At 40.9% G+C, this 21,094-nt stretch overlaps 1 protein-coding gene across 3 annotated transcripts in view; it reads left to right on the top strand.

Annotated features, from left to right (window-relative positions):
• The window catches only part of PCSK5 (proprotein convertase subtilisin/kexin type 5), a 537,419-nt gene that overhangs the window by 51,945 nt on the left and 464,380 nt on the right, over nucleotides 1-21,094 (top strand). For all 3 annotated transcript variants that reach the window (XM_014586632.2, XM_006145503.3, XM_014586633.2), the window contains exon 2: nucleotides 1,130-1,234. In XM_014586632.2, coding sequence (XP_014442118.1) covers nucleotides 1,130-1,234 — 105 coding nt within the window. The remainder of the gene's footprint in view (nucleotides 1-1,129; nucleotides 1,235-21,094) is intronic.

Raw genomic sequence — 21,094 nt, 5'->3', positions numbered from 1 at the left:
AACTTTTCCTCTGAAAAAATTAACCTGGCTAATGACTTTTTAAAAAAATTAGGAAAGCCCAACTTTTGAATGAGCTTAATTAAAGAACATTCTGATAATGGTCATTCTTTTAGGACAGAGCCATTCTACAGGAATAGCCACTTAATGTATTCAACTGAAACAAGTGAAGCATTAATGTCAAAGAATGGAATTTGAAGACCGGAGTGATCTTAGGAATTAACTAGCCCAAAGTCTGATTCTATAGAAAAGGGAGACTTAGTAAGTATATGCTGTTTAGCCTTGGTGTCAACAAGAACTGGAACCAAATTATACTATCTTCATGGTTTGGTTCAGTTTCCTGCCTTTTATCATCTGCTGAGAGAATGTGGTGGTGATTTGTTTTCCTAAAGTAGACAGCAACTTATTTTCAAAGGTACCCTAAAGAAACCTAACTGTTCTTAACTAAATAAGGGGTATATAAACAAAAAGACTAAAATGTTAAAGAAATGGGTAAGATAAAGTCAATGGAACCATTTTTGCACAGGAAGTTTAGCTGGTAGGATGTTTTTGGTTTTGTTTTAGAAATTGTTTTTACACTTTTGATTTTGCAGTAAATGAATGAAGGCTATGTATCTATACTGCCTACTGAAGTCAGGAAACGAACTAAGTAGTGTTATCTTTGTGAATGATCAACGCTTTAAATGTATTTTAAATTAACTATATAAATAATCTAACAAGGTCTTTCATTGTACATTTCTCAGAGCAAACAAAATGCAATATGTTTTTATAACCAGATAGCTATTTGATTTTTCCCCCTCTTTCCCACATTTGGATATAGATTGATATAGAATTACTTAAAATGCTGCATATAAATTAAACATTAAAAGAGAGATATGGAGAGGCTAAGCTGCCCCATTATAATCTTGAGTTCTGCAGTCACTGGCTCAAGGACACTCCATTTCATATCACATGTCTTTCTTTTGAAAAGTGATCAACAAGGTTCAAGTAACATTTGAGCAGAGTAGGCAACTGCATAATTTATGGACCTTTTTTGTTTTGTGTTCTTATTAATGAAAACCAGAAAATACAGGACTATTTTCATACATTAATGTCTTTCTTTTCTTCTTTCCCTCCCACCCTGACTTTGCAGATAGGGGCCTTGAAGGATTACTACCATTTCTACCATAGCAGGACGATTAAAAGGTCAGTTCTCTCCAGCAGAGGAACCCACAGCTTCATTTCAATGGAACCAAAGGTAAGAAGAACCAGTTGGATGGGGCCCAAGAGACAAATCTCTTGCATTTTTCATTGGTGATAACACTAGGAGTGGATGACCAGCAGGAAGGCTCACATTTCTAGAGCTGTCATACTATCCTTTGGACCAGTGTTTGTGCTTCCTCTTCAAACAAAAATGGTGTTAGGCTGCATTTTGAGTGATGTGCCACTGTCATTTCAGTTGTATCGGTCCACGGGTATTCATAGATATAGATTCCCATGGAGAAATGAAGGGATATGAAGTGGAGAAGACTGAGGTAGATCAGGAACAACTGAAGTGTTAAAAATACTATACTACTCACCTATTTGTAGACAGACTGGATTTTTTTTTTTTTTAAGAGAGATTTTTGCTTTAGGGTGTGTGGGCTCGCCAGACAGACAGAGAGAGACAGAGAGATAGAAAGCAGGAAATCACCCCCCAGGGGGGATGGCCATGCCACAATCCTTTCTCCTCCATCCTCCTCTCAGAACTTTGGGCACGCATGTACATGCACCCAGTTTGAGTTTCAAGCTTTTGGGTCTGGAACTCGAACTGCAGTCAGCGATGTGGGAGTCCGGTAATGTAATCATTACGCCATCTGCTGGTCTCCAGATTTGAAGTTTTATGAGCTATTTAGTAGGAAGAATTTCTTCTAGAACCCCTTAGGTCAGATCTTGAGTCACCATGAGTCCTCATGATTCTTCTAAGTGTTGACAGAGACATATCTCTGACAGTCCAAGGACTAGACTATGTCTGGGAAAGAAAAGCTACTATGCACAGGAGGGGTACAGGCTGGCTCCTGCTTTGGAGGACTCATCAGGTATCTTTCTCTCACCAAGTCTTTTCAGGTGGTAGAGACAATATACTCCAGGGAGAGCCTAGAAGAAAGGTGATATGAAAGGTTCTCTGATTTTAGAGAGGTAGGGCAGCTTTGGAAATGGGAGATGGGAAGCTGAGGGATGCTGTGGACAAACTAATAACAGATAACTAAGGCTCTGAGATCAAGTTAAATATCCGTTCTTAGTAATTAAGTTGGAGGAAGGAACCGACTTCTAAGGGAGATCTAATTGGCTTCTGTGATGTGGCAAGTAAAGAGGAAGAGGGCACAGCTGTACCAGCTTGCCCAATTCCTCGGAGGGCTCACTCTGTATTACTTATTTAGTAGGGTGTTTTGGCTCTCCCCCATTATGATTTGGGTTTGCCATATAGCTCATTTTCAAATAAGTGGGTAAACAAGTCCTTACTAATGAGCATAGCAATCCCATCTAGAATGATCTTGTAAATTGTATTCTCTGTTAAAGCAAAAAGGCCCTATTTGAATTAATATGCAAATCAGGTTTGCCATTTGGAGTCCTGCCCTTTGTTACATGCCATGGTTTACCTTATTTAATCTTTTTTTCTGGAATATTATAACAGTGTTCATGATTGTGAAATTGCCTTAGTGGTTAGAGTAAACACATTTCCTCTAGGTCCCAATTTTCCACTGGTCATCAGAACATCATCTCATTCTTGTTGCCCGTGGATTATATATTTTTCACTTCATCTCTATTGAGAATTGGACTTTTCTAAAAAAGCAGTCTGTTGGGACATTCTTGAGGTAGCTACATTTTCAAAGTACAGTCTCATTTGTCAATTGTTAAACAACTTTTTTGAAGCTTTCTTAAACTTCGGTAATTAAAATGATTTCAATTTAAGGGCTCATGTGCAAAGGCAATGTGAATTTGAAAAATGAAGTGATAGTGGGTGGGAAGTAAGAACAGAATATTTAGAGACATTGTTTGCATTATAAAAGACTTACTGACTGTGGAGCTATTTCAGTCTTTACTATTATCTTGGGGCATCCTGGTCTTCATTGCTTATCACAGTGCTTCCAGGTAAGGTATTTCTTCTAGGTATTTCTTGTAGTTCATTCATTCTTTGGCCCCTACTATATGCTGGAGCCTGTGTTAGGCTCTATAGATTTTTGAAGACATAGTGGTTCTCTCAGAGAGATCACTGTCAAGCTCCCTCAGGAGCTTTTAGGGGAAAGCCAGGTTATTCTAGTGCTTCTTAGTGTTGGGTGTAGGGGAAGCAAAGGAGATGGGAGTCTGCTATGTTCTTCCATCTACTCCATTTTCCTATTCAAAAAACTTATGCCCCTATACACACACACACACACACACACACACACACATATATTTTTTGATTAAAAAAATTTATTTAGGGGTCAACAGATGGTGTAACGGTTACATCACTGGACTCTCACATGGCTGACCATGGTTCAAGTCCCAGACGCAGTGGCTTCAAATTCATGCCGGGTGCATGCCCCTGAGAGAATGGAGGGGAAGAGATTGCAGTGTGGCCATCTCCCATGGGGGGGTGATTTCTTGCTTTCTGTCTCTCTGTCTCTCTCTGTTTCTCCAGCGAGCGCATGCTTCCTATAGCAAAATCTCTCATATATATTTGTGTGTGTGTATACACACACACACAAAGTGTGTGTGTATGCATACAAACATACACATATATAGCTATAGATATAGATATAGAGAGAGAAGTTGCAAAAATGTTTGGAAGAATTTCTATATATTCTATCCAGATTCCTCAAAAGTTAACGTTTTACAGTGTAACATACTTATTTGATCATGTTTCTCTATGTAACACACACATATGTATGTATTCACGTGTACATATAGACGTTTTTCCTGAACATTTGGGAGCAAGTTATAGACATGATGCTCTTTCTACCCTATGTATTTGTTTAAGTAATAATCTACTTCATAACCATGAGTATAATAATAAATATCTGGATATTAACATTGATGCGATATTATCTAAAAAACAGAATCTATTTTTAGTTGTCTCTTTTCTGGGTCAAGATCACATTTCATTGTCATGTGTTTTTGTTTTTTTGCTTTTTTTTTAAAACTTGTTGTATGGAGTGTGCATTCATCAGAAAAAAGAGAAAGAGAGAGACAGAAAGCACCCCTTATAGGGGATGGTCATGCCATGGTCTCTTCACTTTCATTCTCCTTTTGGGATTTTGGGGATGCATGCACACGCACCCAGCATATTTTTCAAGCCACTGTGTCCAGGATTTTAATGATGCAGTTGGCCACATTGGATCCAGCTGCCTTTACCACCATTCTACCAACTGGCCCTAGTTGTCATGTTTTACAAATTTCCTTTATCATACTTCTTTACATTTTTTCTTCTTTCATGAGTAAAAGTTTTTAAAGTGTATTTATTTTTTCCACGAGTAAAGGACAGAGACTCTGAGAGCATCCCCAACAGGTCTTAGTGTTGCGATCCACCCTGAGCCTCAGCCAGCTCTGAATGGTGGTCATGTACAGACCTGATATATTTAGGGTGGTCTCCAGATGCAAACCTGGAATTTTCCTTTGTGAGTCAGCCTCACAGTGTTGTGATCTACCACCATGCTGCCCTCTGACCCCCGACATGAACTAGAAATTTTTGAAGAGTACTGGCCAGTAATTGTGTAGAGTATTTTCTATGTTGATTGTCTGTTTTCTCCTGCTTAGCTTCAGGTTGGTCAAAAATACCAGAGAACTGAAGTGTTCTCAATGCATGGGTTCCGGAGGCACATGAGGCTGAATTATTTCATTCCCTACGAAATACTGATCACATGATTCAGATGGTATTTTCCAGGCTTCTTTGCTTTTACATTTCTGCTTTCCCTCTTCCTCCTTAATAAGTGTTGTGTGAGACGATGCTTAGAAACTTTGTAAAATTCCTTGAGCTTATTTTGTATTTTTCCCTCCCTGCCCACCTCATTAGAAGTATAAAGAAGTGTTGGTGTACCTTGCTTTCTTAGGGAGCCCTCTTTATTCTAGTCTTGGGTGTGTGCATGGTGGGTGATTTGTAAGCCAGAGAGGAGGCACATTCATGGGTTTGGGTCATGAGAGATAGCTTCATGGAACACTTTGATGATGTGCCCTTAACCTTATTTTCAATCAGCACCTTCTCTACACAGGGAAAACTTGTGAGTGAATTGCAAGGCGTATGCATACTAAACAGATCTTGGCTTTTACTTGATGTAGTAAGCTGCATGGATGCTGCTTCTTTGTTCCTCTGCTTTTGTTTTTACTTGGAGAGGTCCGGAGGAAGGAAGTGAAAAGTAGCAACATTATAAGATTAACCATCTTAGTGGTAAGAAAATGCTGTGGTCATTGGGGCACATGAACCTGGAGAACAAGAATAGCCTTGATTCCCATGTGTTAACATTATGTTATGACTAACTTTTTAAATGACAGGGATCCACAGACATCTAAGATAGCAGTACTAGGACAGTACTAACAGTTTTGCAGGAAGTGCCAGTACATATTACAGCAGTTGAGCCAATAAGTCTTCCATCTTGTCCCTATCTTTCTTGTTCCCTTTTTTTTTTTTTGGTTCAGGAGACTTACGCTAGTTGTCAGGAACCATAGTTTGAGTTCACATTCTCAAAGCCTCTTACTATTCTGTTTATAAATATTTGCCAGCCACAGACATTTATCAGGGTGGGTTTTATCTGAAAAACTTTTTTTTTCTTTTTCTTTTTGTGGGCTACAGGGCATGTGCACTCACCCAAGAGAGGCAAAGAGAGAGAGAGACAGAGAGGAAGAGAGAAATCATCCCCCTGAGGGGATGGCCACACTGCTGTCTGTTCTCTTGTCACCTCTTGGGATTTTGGGCATACACGCACATGGCCCAGAGTAATTTTCAAGGCACCAGGTCCAGAACTCAAACTGCATAACTGGCCTCATGGGATCTAGTGCCTTAACCTCCATGCCACCTTCTGGCCCTGAAGGAGCTCTTATGGATAGAAGCCCTTTATGTGCTCTCCAGCTACTGGAGCAGTGAACAGGTGGCAAATATGAAGGGGCATGGGAAATCATTTTCTTTTATTTTCCTTCTCCTTATCTAGAAACAAAAAAACCTAAAATCCTAAATCTCTATGAGAGTAAGACATATGTGACTTTTTAAAAATAAAAACTGGGCTGGTCCAGTGGCCTAGTGGTTAAGGGAGCCAAATCCCACATGGCCAATCACAGTTTGTGTCCCAGCCCCAGCAACTTGAAAAACATGTTGGGTTCATATAACTGTGTATCCCAAATCCCAGCGAGATGGAGAAATGGAGGAGAAGGGATTGTGGATAACCATGGCCCACTGGGAGATGCTTGCTCTCTTTCCCCTTCCTGTCCTTTCTCTATATTCTCTGGTGGGTGCATACACTATGTGGCAATCAAAAACATTTAAAAATGATGGGGCCAGGGACTGGCCTCATAGCTCAGATGTTAACTGGTGTGCATAGAGAGCCAGATCCTACATGGCTGTGATTTGAATCCTGGCCCTGAAAGCCTTGAAAAACAGACTGGGCACATGTGTGTAAGCCCTACGTCCTGATGGGATGGAGAAATGGAGGAACAAGGTTTGCGACCTTACCAGGCCCCATTGGAAGGTTCTTCTCTCCTTCTCTCTCTCTCTCTCTCTCTCTCATGAACATACATGCCCTCTGGCAGTAAAAACAAATAAAGTAAAAATCATAAGCTAGCATTAAAGTAGACGGGACCAGCAGTTGGCGTGGTGGTTGGGGTGCTGGACACTCCCGCATAGCCAACCATGTTTTGAGTCCTGGACCTGGTGGCCTGCTTTCTCGTTTTCCCTCTCTCTCTTTCTCTCTGATCAAATTAAAATAGTGAATGAATAAATAAAATTAAATAATTCTTTTAAAAAAAGGTAGACACTCATGTCTTATCTACATGTTGATAATTACATAAGCCCAGCTTCTTCTTTCTTCTCATATTTTATCTTGAAGTTTCTGATCTATGAATTTTTTAACATTCGCAATCTTTTTCCCTCTGTATATATCTATTATAGGTCAATTTTTATACGAATGTATAACAGAGTCATAACTTACTATGGGTTGGGGCTCGTCATCTCTCCTGTGTTGTTATTGTTTGTTTGTTTTTAGTTTTTTTTTTTTTTTCCCAGAGGGCACATGTGCTCTCAGGAGAGAGACCATGAGAAGAAAAGTGAGAAATCATCCCCCCACCCCCGGCAGAATAGCCATTCCACAGAATAGCCCTTCTCCTCCGCTCTGCCCAGTGTGATTTTCTAGCCACCAAATCCAGGATTTGAACTGTGGCTGACCATGTGGAAGTTCAGTACCTTAGCCACCGTGCTACAAGCTGGCCCCCTGCTGTCTATTTTTGTTTTGTTTTTTCTTTTTTTAAAAATTATTTTATTTAGTTTCATTCATTGTTATTATTTTAACTTGACCAACAAGAGATAGATGTCAAATGTCTTCGACATTTAGTAGCCTTTTTGTGTCTCTGAAGGTCCCACTAGAGGGACCAGCAGTTAGCGTAATGGCTATGTTGCTGAACTCCATATAGCCGACTGCAGTTCTAGTCTCCAACCCGGTAGCTTAAGCTCACGCCAGGCACATGTGCGTGCGTGCCCAAGATCCCAAGAGGAGAATGGAGGAGAAGAGATTGCAGCGTGGCAACCCCCCCCACCCCCCACGGGTGATTTCTTGCTTTCTGTCTCTCTGTCTCTCTCTGTCTTTATGGCGAGCACACGCGCCCTATAGCAAACCCCCCCCCCCCAAAAAAAAATATCTCACTAGAATGTGTATACTTCCAGGAGAACCATTTCAGCCATGTATTTGCAACCTTGATACATGTCTGGTGACAAGATAGCTAAGAGAGGGAAAGTGAGAAAGCAAGCCACTAGATCTGGGACTTGAACTGTGGTCAGCATGTGGGAGTCCAGTGCCTTAACCATCATGTCACCTCCTAGCCTATCTTGTCTTTTCTAAAGTCTGTCCTCAGTCTGTTCACCATGCATGCATTTATAGCTGTGTATCTCATTTATGGAAACACCATTCATATAACATTATTTATCATAGAATCATAGAAGCCTTAGAATTAAAGATGATATCATCTTACCTCTTCTACCCAGTGCTGGCAAACCTTCCACTGTATTCATCAAAGGACTTTATTCAGACTGTTTGAATGTGTCCAATAATAGAAAGTTTACTACTAGAAAGGGTGACCATCTCTATATTTGACGAGATTTAAGTTGTTAGTTATAACTTTTTGCGTGTAACTTCTACCCATCTCCTTTTACCTTCCAGAATTACATGGAGAGGTAGATCAACTTCTGTATAACAGCCTTTTAAATATTGAAGCTCGTTGCTTATTCTTCTGGAGAAGCAATTGTCCCTCTGTAAATGGGGCCTTGAATGAAGCTCATGGAGATATTGCCCATCTGTTACATTTATACATGAGCCATTTCCTCTGACGAAAATGTTGAAGCAGAGCACTGAAGCATTATACAATGACGAAGGGGGATAGGAAAAGGACAGGAAGGGAGAAATGAAGTGACTGGAGGTAGTTAGCCAGATCGGATGAAATCAGACCCATGGAAGAGGGAAGGAAAGGTCAGGTTCCTTTCTAATCCAGGTTGGTGTCTAGTGTGCTCAGGACTTGATTCTCAGATGCCTGAAGTTTCTCTTTTTGCTTCAAGAATAAAATAGGAGTGACAGAGTAACTAGGATACAGGAGTACTTTACTGCATGTGAAGGAAAAGTTGTACCAAGCCACTTCTCAGTCCAATCCCGTTTCCTATCGTTCACTTGATAATTGGTTATAAAGAGGCAACCAGCACTTTAGTTATCTCTTTCTCTCTCTCTCTCCTTTTTTTTTTTAAACTTAAAGACAAACCATTATAAGCTGTTTATACCCACCTCATCTACTAGGAGAATGCTGGAGAGGAGAAACGTTATTCAGCTAGTGATAAATACTCAGAAGTGTCTGTGGTCAGTCTTAACCTGGCTCACATGTATAAACTGCTGCCATGCATTTGCACAAGTAATATTCCTCTTGGCCTGGTGCAGCTTCCAAATTAGTTTCAGCCTGAGTTCAAGTGCTTCCTGTGCAGGTCGTGGTGGCATTAACTCTCACCCAACCTGCGCTCCTTCCACTTGTGCTCCTGTGTATTTTCTTTGGCAGGTTAGAGCTCTGCTTAATTGGTTTAAATGTGATAATGACTTTTAGTGGGTTGATTTCTTTTGTGAAGTGCATCTTGTAAGAGTGCTGGGGCATGCTCATCTAGCTGTGTGGGAAGGTCCGTGGGGTGTTTAGCTCCGTAGCTTTGGCTTTGGGTTTTCGTACAACAAGAAAGGCTGTGTTCTCTTGGGCAGACACCTAAGGCTTTGTGTTGTTGCTTAGGATGTGTCAGATCATGGTTATTCCACATTTTCTCCCCATCATCTCACCAGAGAATGAAAGCAGTTGCCGTACCAAATATCCTGAGGGTGGCATGTGTTCTGAAAGTGGCGTAGGTTTGGATCTGATATGAGGAGAGGATACAGATGAGCTGACTCGAGGGGCTTTGGGCGGCTCTCTTGTTCCAGGCTAACCTCTTTTTAAAAAAGTTATTTATTCCATGATCACAAGGGTAGTGAGAGAGATACAGCACCCTGACAGGGTCCTGAGACCATGACCCACCCAAAACTGCAGCCCACCCAGATCACAAACATATGTGCATTTTGCATACTCAGGGTGGTCTCTAGACATACACCGCCGGCTTTTCCGTATGGGTCTGTTTTGTAGAATGTTGTGTTTTATCCTTTTACCACCATCTAACTCCCCAGGCTACCTTCTTTCTCACTCTTGCACCAATTGTGAAATGCAGTATCTAGAGCAAATCCCTGTTTTGGCATTCAGTAGCCTTTTTGAGTGTCTGAAGATCCCACTAGAATGCGTATACTTCCGGGAGAACCATTTCAGCCATATATTTACAACCTTGATACATGAATGGTGACGAGATGGCTAAGAGTGTGGGAGGGACCTGAGGAGGGATGTGGCTATGGTCCATGGTGTTCCCATCTCCCCTTCATTTTATTCTCATTTCTAGGTCTTCTAGGTGTCCAGCTACTCAGAAACCAGAGGATCAGATTGTCTACCACTGGAACATCTGATGGGAAAGTTTAAATCGTGGCCCCAATCCATGATAGATAGTAATGCATTAAAAAACAAGAGTTCTCAGCTACTTTGGAAAGGCTGCCAAATCTTTATTAGAGAGCACTTGGCAGTACTCCATTTTGGAGGTCATAAACTCCCATGCCTACGGTGGGAGTGCAGGCAGCAAGAATCAGTGCGATTGGCCAGATGTAAAGTCCTGGGACACGGAGCACGGGGTAGCATCCCTGCAGCACGTTCGGGACCAGCTGCTGCTCAGCTGTAGCCAGTTGTCGTTGGGCTGATGAGCTGGCTTGGTGTTGCTAAGACCCTGCAAGTCTTAAATCTTTATATCACATTTCCCTATTTAAAATGTTGGCAACTAATTTAAATACCTGTGTGGGCCAAAGAAAACACACCCGAGGTGTCCATGTTTGGGACCTGTTGGGTGGACTGCATTGGGAGAAAGGGAGGAAGACAAAAAAGACAGGTCTCAGCACCATTGTGACTTTGCATTGGTCTGACCCGCATCTCGACACAGTTTTAGTTGTGTGAGTTGTGCCTCATGGTGGGATTCAGACAAGATTTCTCTCTGCATCTTAGTCTCCACATTGAAATACGAGTATCTTTTAGGCAAAAACCGAATAGGTCTTTCAAGCCTGCTGCTGGTGAAGACAAAAATGCAGAGGGCTTGGGATCAGCAGATGGTGTAACGGTTACATCGCTGGACTCCCATATGATCGACTGCAGTTCAATTCCCAGACCTGGAGACTTGAAACTCTCACCAGGTGCATGTGCATGCATGCCCAAAATCCTGAGAGAGAATGGAGGAGAAGAGATTGTGACATGGCCATTCCCTCTGGGAGGTGATTTCTCGCTTTCTGTCTCTTCATATCTTTGTTGAACACACATGTGCCCTATAGCAAAAATCTCTCTCTAAAAACAAAACAAAACAAAACAAACAAATAGTGGAGGAGCTCATTCTAGCTTCTCTTGTGCTTTTCCATTGATGCCTGTTACTACACTGGGAGAAAGTCTTCACAGGATAAATAAAAAAACAAAACAAAACAAAAAAAAACAAATGGGAAATAAAAGTGTTGGTCATTTGAAGATTCATCCTTACTCATGTATATACTCAAAGAAGATGTGATGTAATGCAGTGCAGTGCAATGAATTGTGCATGTAGGTAAAGATCAAAAGTATGAGTTGAATTCTTATAATAAAATAGCAATTTTCCATTTAAAATAACGTTATAAATCTATACATAATAAGGAAAGATCTCCAAAATAGTATGTAAAGTTAAATGGCAATATACAAAGATTGTAGAAGATGCATTCTCACTTATGTTTTATGTTTAAACAAGAAGAACCTTGGACCAGATGGTGGCTTGGTGATTAAGGTGGGTAGATCCCACATGACCAAAAGTTTAGTTTGAGTTCCGGACCAGGCATTTGAAAAACATGCCAGGTGTGTGTGTGTGTGTGTGTGTGTGTGTATGTGTGTGTATGCGTGTGCCCAAAAATCCTGAGAGTAGAATGGAGGAGAAGGGATTGTGGTATGGCAATTCCCTCTGGGAGGTGATTTCTCACTTTGCCTCTTTCTCTCTGGTGAGTGCACACACCCAATAACAAACTGGAAAATAAACCAAAATCCAAAAACCAAAACAAGAAGATCCTGTGTGTACGTGACTGAAGTTACATGTAAGATAGGTTTAGAAGGATATATTGAGTAGTTGGAAAAGTCATGATGTGTTTTTCTGTTTTTTTTTGCAAAAAGGTGTTATGAGTTTTCTGATGACCCAATAAAACACGTAAAGATTACATTTTTATTTTTTAAAAAGGTTTGCTATAGGGTGCATGTGCTTCCTGGAGGGAAACAGAAAGAAAATGAGAGAGAAATCAGAAAGCACCCCCAACCCAGGGGTTGGGGGGATAGCCACACTGTAATCCCTTCTCAATTTCTTTTCTTGGGATGTTGGGCATGCCACACAGACACACATGCCTGGCATGCTTCACAAGTCTCCTGGAATGGGACTTGAACTATGCAGTTGGCCGTGTGGGATCCAGTTACCTTGACCACCATGTCATCAGCTAGCTGCACATAATGGTAACTCTAAATTTTTCCACACTGTATAATTTTCCCTAAAACTATAGTGAAATTGCTTTTGTTGACATCAACACCACTGACTTTTCATCTGTTAAAAGTCAGTGCATGCATTTCTGTTTACATCTGAGTCCACCTTCCGTGTGACATCTTGGTTGACCATTTGCTTCTTCATGAGAAGCTCGACTCAGTTTCTTAAGACCACATTCTCCAGGTTTTCTTTCTGCCTCTCCTGCTGCACCTTCTGTCTTTGAGATGACACCTTCTCTACTTCATCTGGAAAGTGTGGAGATCCCAGGGTTCATCTGGCCCTCTTCTCTCCATAGAGGATTTCATTCATGCCCATTGTTTTAAAAACCATTTTTATGCTGGTGTCCTTGCTTCAAATATTTATTTCCTTCTTTCATCTACCCAACATCTCTAATTAAATGTCTAATAAGCACCTAACACATAATGTGACATATATGGATCTTTTAATTCCTAATCATCACCAAGGCTCTCAAATTTTTCCTTCCCAGTAAACAGCACTATGATTTATATAGTTGCTCAAAACCAAAGTTGAGAAATCATTTTTGATTCTCATCCTTTCCCTCATTTTTTTTTATCAAAACATTAAGAGAGCCTGTAAGCTCAACCACTGAAATTTATCCTGAAGCTGTGACTTTGTAGACTTTCCTTTCTTCACTGCTACCATCCTGATTAATCCCACCATCTTCTTTGACCTGGTCTACAACAATTACCTCCATTTCCATTCTTGTTCTTACACGGTCATTTTTCACAGAGAGTTTAATAAGGTTCCAAAGATACAAAAAAAGATTAAGTCTAAGAATGACTTTCCATTGACCTTGGAGTCAAATCCAACTTTTTTCTTAATGATCTTCCAGGGCTGTTATGATCTGGATTCTTTCTATGTCCTGGGCTAATCTTTGAAATATCTCTTTCTGTCTTACACTCAGCCACGTTTTTCTATCTCTCCAACACAATAAACACTTACCCTTGTTGCTTTGCTTGGAATATGCTTCCTTAGGGCTTTGCGTGATGAAAACCTTCTCATCCTTCATGTATCAAAGCAAAATCTAGGAGCTGTAACTTTCTCCTAATTCCTCCGGGACCTGAATCATGTGCTGGTGACATACACAGTACTGTATCATTTTAAGTGTAGATAGTGGAGCAGCCAGTTGGGGAGACACTGCGTTATAAAATGAAAGAGGCATTGGCTGATTTGAGCATATTTGGATTCTGGTCTCAGCTTTGCTGCCTGCTCAGAGTTGCTATTAGCATGTCACTCCTCATTGGGCTCTTTTCACGTGTAAAATCATGGAGCAGACGAGCTATTTTCTAATGTTCATCTCGATCCATTAATTACCATCTTGAATCAGTGTCACTTATGATTTTACTATCAGTTCATGTTGCCATCATTGTGCCTTTTTCCTATTTTCTGTTCTCTTTCTTCTCAAACTTATTTCTTCCCTTTTTTCCCCAGTATTTAGACTATCTTAAACCATTCAGCTCTCCCCCAGACATTGTTTTTGCCTGAAAGGACTGATTTTGCAATCAGAGTTGAGATTAACCGGGTTAAAACAGATACAGATTTTACATATTCAGCTTTGTACATAATGAATGAAGAACAAGTCACATTGCTTTATTGCTGCAGTCTGTTTCTCACTGACACAAGAATATGATAATGAGAACAATAATTAAGTGTTATTGCTGTTATTCATGAAGTTCCAGAAAACGACAGTTCTGAATAGCAAAGCACTGTATTTAATAAGTCTTCTAAGGAATTAAAGGCTTTATGCGGTTATTGGAGAAATGGAATACCTCCTAAAATAACAATACTAGTAGAAAACAAACTTTAGAAAATCTGGCCATGGAACTTAGAAATGAGAGGACTAGCTAGGTGGCATGGTGGTTGAGGTGGCTGGATCACACATGGGTGACTGTGGTTCAAGACCTGGACCCAGTGACTTGAAAAACACTAAAGTTAACTGTACATGCATGCCCGAAATCTTGAGAGGTTAAGGGAGAAAAAGGGAGTGCGATGCGAAGGGTGCTTGCTCACTCTCATGCTCAATCGCTTGCTCTCTTTCTCCAGTGAATTCATGAGCCCGACAGCAAATTTTGTAAAAATCAAATAAAAAGACATTAGAATACATCAAGAAGGATAATAGTGATGATGGTAGGGTCACAACAGGAAATAGAAGAGGCCAAAAATAACATCAGATAGAAATAAGGGTGGACACAGTTGGTGAGAATTGTTGGTGTCTTGTTAATCCATTGGCATAGCTAAGCAAGAATTTTCAGACCTGAGTTCTCAAGCCAAAGCTGTCATTCCAGTGAAGAAAACAACAACAACAACAACAACAAAAAAAAAACAATGAAAGTCTAGCAGAATAAGCAGGTGAGAAACAGGACAGTATCTTTAGGACAGTTTTGCTAAGCCCTAGCACAAAGGCAGCTTTTACTCTAGATGTAATGTTTTCCAAATGTCCCTTAGGATGTGGATACACTTTTCAGACTTACTCGTTCAATCCGTCTATGCAGAGAGAGAAAAAGATAAAGATGGAAACTTCTTTAGAGGATTGGGGAAAATGGGTCATTCCTTAACAAGGCAAACTGAAGTCTCCCAGGAATGAGGCAGCATGAGAAAGAGATCCAGAGATCAACCAACCATTCATTCATTTGCTCTCTCTCTTGCTCTCTCCCCACTCTCTTTTTCTTAAATTGCCAGAGGGTTGGTGTCCTGGTATGTGGCGGGGAGCTGGCAGGTGGCCTGGTGGTTAAGGGTGCTAAACTCCCATGTGGTCAACTGTAGTTCGAGTCCCAGACCTGGAGGCTTGCTTTTTTACTTTCCCTCTCTCTTTCATTCACTCTGTCCCTTTCTGGTCAAATTTAAATAAATAAACAAACAAATAAATAAAGTTCAATAAAATAATTCTTTTAAGAAAATAAAGAAAAAGAGAGAGACGGAGAGAGAAAGGAAAGCACCCCCCAAAGGGGGCCTGGTCACGTTGCATTGTTTTTTCTTCATTTCTCCATCCTGTCAGATTTGGGGCATGCACACAAACATGCCCAGTACGTAGCTGCAGGGGCCAGTATTTGAACTGCTATCAGCCTTGTGAAATTCAGCTCTCTGTGCACAGTACTTAGCCACTGCTCTATGGAGTGGCCCTCGACTACTTTCTCTGTAGATATTTTTGAGAACTTCCTGTGTGTGAGGCACTGGGCTAGACAGCAAAGGCAAAACTGAAAAAGCAGACCTAGTTATTGGCTTTGTAGAGCTTACCATCTAGTTCAAACTAAAATCCCGGACTGAAGCCAAAGGAAAAAGCAATTCCAGCATCAGTTTCTACACCAATGTGCAATGCTAACATCACTGTCAAGCTGAGACTTGAAGGTACTATGTAATATGTTTTAAAAAGGTTAGACTGACTTGGTGATAATGCACTGCCACGCTGGATCCATATGGAAGACAGTGGGGTCGCTTCTTTGGTTGACCTGCAAATGCTGCTCATGAACCTGACTGGTGGGAAGGCTGGGTTGGGGAAGGATTGCAGTGTGGAATCCCATTCAGGTTGCTTCTCTCTCTCTCTCATGTTTATGAGAGAAAGAAATAAACTTTAAAAAAATGTTTTTCACTAATACATCTCAAGTTTGTATTTATGCCTAGGGCAAACAGATAAAATAGTAAGCTCTTAGTGTATGTCCCAAATGCAGCATGGGACATGCTTATGCTAAAATATTTGTTCATTTGAAATACAAGTTACACTCAGAACCCTGTCTTACTGTTTCCTAAGTCTGGCAACCCTCATTTATATCTAAAGCATTTTGAGATTAGAGTTAGGAAAACATACCAATATAGAGGCATTGGTAAAAGTAATGAGATACAGGGACCAGCAGTTAGAGTAATGGCTATGTCACTGGACTCCCATGTAGTCAACCACAGTATACGTCCCAGACCTGGTGCTTAAACTCACGCCAGGCATGTGTGCGTGCGTTCTCAAGATCCTGAGAGGAGAATGGAGGAGAAGGGATTGCAGCGTGGCCATCCCCCCTGGGGGGTGATTTCTCACTTTCTGTCTCTCTGTCTCTGTCTTTCTGGTGAGCGCACGTGCCCTATAGCGAAAACCTCTCAAAAAAAAAAAATAAAATAAAAAAGTAATGAGATACAGTTAGAGGGTAAGGACTGAACAAAATCTCAGTATCACAAGACAGCAGTAAGTTAGGACAGTAAGTCAGGACATTTCCCATGTTCCCCATGGCATGGAATGTTCCTCAAAAACATCTTTACCCAGGAACACATGTGGAATAACTGTCATTTATTTTTTCATAGATTCATGTAGAGACATTAAGATTGGTTGTCAATTTACAGTAGTAGCCATAATCTAGCCTCAATGATTGTTTCTTTGTTTAGTAGAAAAACAAACTCATTCAGTACCTTGTGAGAGTCTTCACATTCTGTCCTGTGCATCTGACCCTTAAACCTCTATAATGGTGGTGTGTGTGTGTGTGTGTGTGTGTATGTATGTGTGTGTCGGTGTGTGTATGTATGTGTGTGTCGGTGTGTGTTAGGGTGAGGATTGCTACAGCTACCCTTCTGGGCACTGCCACAAGGGCATTCCAAAGGGCATTTTAAACAAAAGCATCTCTTTAGTAGCTGTCTGATTAGCTGCCGTCTTTCAGGTTGTATGGTTATAGGAAACACAGCCATCGGAAGATTTGTGAATTTTAGAAGTTGTACAGGCCGTGTAGATGTAGTCCTGTTCCTTCACAGGAGAAAGTCCAGCTTGGTAAGCGTAGGTCCTAACCAGCAGTTAGTATTAACTGATAGGAACTGGGTTGGGAGTCCAGCTGGGCACTGAATCTGAGACTGCTGAATTACCCTGAGAGGGCAAAAGCTCTGGGCGTGGACGTAACTGAAGATAACAAGATGAATCACCAGCACATGAAGCTGGCCCTTCCTGATTTCATGACTCTGAGGCTCAGGCTTTGGGGAGCATTGGGATTACGTCACAGAGATTGAAATTCAGAGACAGTTTTCCCCAATAGGCCAGTTTTAGCACCTGCATTGTGAGTTCATCCAGTGGCAGGGAATTATGAAGGCAGTTCTGAAAGAGCCAGTTTTCTCTTAAAATCAGTGGATAAGTGGAGCCCATGTTCAGCTTCGTGTAGCTATTTCAGGTTTGTAGCTGAACAAACCCTGTGAAGAAACGGGCAAAGTTCTGCATTTAAGGCATGATTTTCAAGCTTTGAGTCTGAATAATATGTTCAATGACTAGAAAAGGATCGTAATAGAAAAAATTATACCTTATCTCTTTTTAGGGTCAGTGGCATATGTTTTATTAAATCCTTTAAAATCCTTTGTATTATATATGTATTTTAAATTCTTTAAAGCTAATCCCAACATTTTTGTTACAATTTTCGAACATACAGGCAAGTTTTGAAAGAATTCTAGCTGAGCACCTCTATACTTACCACCTAGGTTCTACCCTAACATGCTACGTACTCCTTCTGTTACCTCTGTGCCTACCCATGTTTGTCCATCCGTTAATCCATCTAATGTTTTTACATTTCAGAGTAAATTGTAGACTTCAGTACCCTTGCCCCTAAATACTTCAACATGTATATCATTATAATGCAATGTTTATTTATACTTTAAAAAAGAATTCTTTAATATTATTTATTTATTATTATTTTTAATTAGCTATATGGCACATGCACTCACCAGAGAGAGAGAGAAAGAGGAGTGAGAAAGCCGGCAACCAGGTCCAGGACTCAAACTGCAGTCAGCCATGCAAGAGTCCAGCACCTTAACCACCATGCCACCTGCTGGCCTCTTTTTATACTTTATTTTTCTTTTAAGAATTATTTAATTCTGGGGACCAGCAGTTAGCATAATGGCTATGTTGCTGGACTCCCATGTAGTCGACCACAGTTCGAGTCCCGAACGTGGTGGCTTAAAACTCATGCCGGGCACGTGTGCATGTGTGCCCAAGATAATGAGAGGAGTATGGAGGAGAAGAGACTGTGGCGTGGAAATCCCCCCTGGGGGGTGATTTCTCACTTTCTGTCTCTCTGTCTCTGTCTGTCTGGCGAATGTACACGTCCTATAGCAAAAACCTCTCCAGAAAAAAAAAAAGAATTATTTAACTTTGTTTATTTTGATTTGACCAGAGAGAGAAAGAGCATGAGAGATAGAGAGAGAAAGTGAGAGAGCAAGTCGCCAGGTCTGGGACTTGCACCATAGTCGGCCATGTGGGAGTCCAGTGCCCTTAATCACCACACCACCTGCTGGCCCCATTGTTTATACTTTTTTAAATGTAAAATTTACATAGAATGAAATTCACAAGACTTAGGCATACAGTCTTCAAGTTTTGACAAAAGTCTGTATCCAGATGAAGATACAGAAATCATCCCCCAAGGTTCAGTCAGGGCCCTTCCCAGTTGTCTCCTCACAGAAGCAGTCCTTGTTTGGATTTTTTTTCCGCCATAAATTAGTTTTAAACAGCATATTTATTTAAAAATTCAAAACAAGGTTTATATACAGTAAAATTTACCGTGCTTAGGGTCTGTTTCTCTTGAATCTCGGCAAATGTATACATAAAGAAGAGCCCCCTTACTACTAAAATTCTCCTGGGCTCCCTTATCATCAGCTCCTTTCTCCACTGCACCCACGTCTGCCACCCCCACCATCTCGGACAGCCACTACTCTCCCCCCATATTACTTTTATCTCTCCTGAATTAGAAACAATATGAATCTGAATAGATGATATAGTATATAATCTTTGATTCCGAGTTCTTTCACTTAGCATAATATGTTTGAGACTTAAAGTTTAGTCTTTCTTTTGGAGAGATTTTTGCTAGAGGGTGCGTGCACTCACCAGAAAGACAGAGACAGAAAGACTGAAAGGGAGAAATCACCCCACTAGCCAGGGGTGATGGCCACACCGCAATCCCTTCTCCTCCATTCTCCTCTCAGGATCTTGGGCAGGCATGCACATGTACCTGGTGTGAAATTAAGGCACCGGGTCCAGGACTCGAACCATGGGTGGCTACGTTGGAGTCTAGTGACAGCCATTATGCCAACTGCTGGTCACAAGTTTGGTCTTTTTTGAGAGTTTTTCCATCAAGAAGGGGGTGAGATAGCACCCTGAGTAGATTCTTCATACATGGTCGACCTCTAGTCTTCACTCAGCTCTGGGTTCTGGGCAGACATGTGCTGGGCATACTCGGGGAGCTTTCCAGAGTCGAACCAGGAACCTTCCAGTTGGGTTGCCTTATGGAGTGTTATGTTTTATTGCTATGCCACTGTCTTGCCCTAAGCTTGCACCTTTTTATCGCTGTGTAGTATTCTGTTATATGGATACACTGCCATTTATCCATTCACCAGCTGAAGGACATTTGGGTTGTTTTCTAGTTTTTGTTGATACAATTATAGTCGCTATAAACTGAATGGCATTTGCTGATTTGCACTGTCCACTTTTTGGTGTTTAATTGTAAATTCTCAAGTCTATTGCCATATACAAGATAAATGCATAATCAGGGATAGCTAGTGGTAGGAATTGTATGATTTGAGCAAAACGGTTTGGCCATTTAACTCCTATGAAATCTGCAGCTTGGAAAAGCACACTGCCACTATATATTACATTACATTTTGTGTTTTGACGTTGGGAACCATAAAATATCATAACTGCTAGAATTTTGTAGTCTAAAATGTCTATCTCATGGGTGATATTTTTGCAGGGGAGCTTAGAGCATTTTTCTCTCCTGCACAGAACAAATGTTTTAATTTTCCAGTTTCATCTGAGAAGCAAGTATGTATATTCCACCCTTGCGCTCTGAACACCAAGAGTAAAGATTTGATATGAGGAAGCAAAAAAAGTGAGATTGGGGGAAGGGAATATGGGGGAGAGGAGGGCCCCAAGAAGTAGTAGCAACCACCAATAAATATTTCATTGTGTTGCTATGTGGCAGTGGTTATATCAGGTCAGGTTGCTTAATGCTAAGTCAGGTTGACAGAGGGTTTAGTTAGCTGGGAGACTAAGGAGGGGATGAATTTCACCATAAGATTGTGGTTTGTTTTGGCCAGAGATCCCCGTGCCAACTGTAAGAAGCTGCTGCCAGGTGCCTACTGAAAAGAAATATACTTGTCTCTTCTTGCTTCTTGCATTTTCTGTGAAAGCAGAAACCAGTAGGTGGCTTTATTTACATGCAATCTGTGAGTGTGTGTGTGTCTGTATGTGTCTCTGAGTGTGCACATTTGTAATGGAACTGGTATCAAATAGAGAGTATTCGCTCTATTCATTTACTCAATTATTTGACAGAAGTGTATTAAAAATCTATCGAATCTCTTCACTTTGAAATTGTAAATAGGAATAATAAGACTTCAGTAAAAGCAAAGAAGATTAGTGTGTGATGGTTTTATCACTGTTGTAAGAGTTACATGTAGAGATGGAGAGATGGATTATTTAAAAAATTATTTTATTAATTTTATTGTTACTATTTTTAATTTTACCACAGAGAGATAGAGAAAGGGAAAGTGAGAAAGCAAGCCAGCAATTGGCATAATGACTATGTCGCTGGACTCCCACATAGTCTACTGCTGTTCAAGTCCCGGACTCAGTGGCTTAAACTCAAGCCGGGTGCGTGTGTGTGCCTGCCCAAGATCCTGAGAGGAGAATGGAGGAGAAGGGATTGTGGTGTGGCCATCGCCCCAGTGTGGGGGGGGAGGGGCGATTCCTTGCTTTCTTTCTATGTCTTTCTGGTGAGCACACATGCCCTACAGCAAAAACCTCTAAAAAAAAAAAAAAAA

Source organism: Tupaia chinensis, unplaced genomic scaffold (assembly GCF_000334495.1).
Source record: "Tupaia chinensis unplaced genomic scaffold, TupChi_1.0 Scaffold000147_1, whole genome shotgun sequence".
Classification (NCBI taxonomy): domain Eukaryota; kingdom Metazoa; phylum Chordata; class Mammalia; order Scandentia; family Tupaiidae; genus Tupaia; species Tupaia belangeri.
This window is presented reverse-complemented; position numbering and strand designations above follow the sequence as displayed.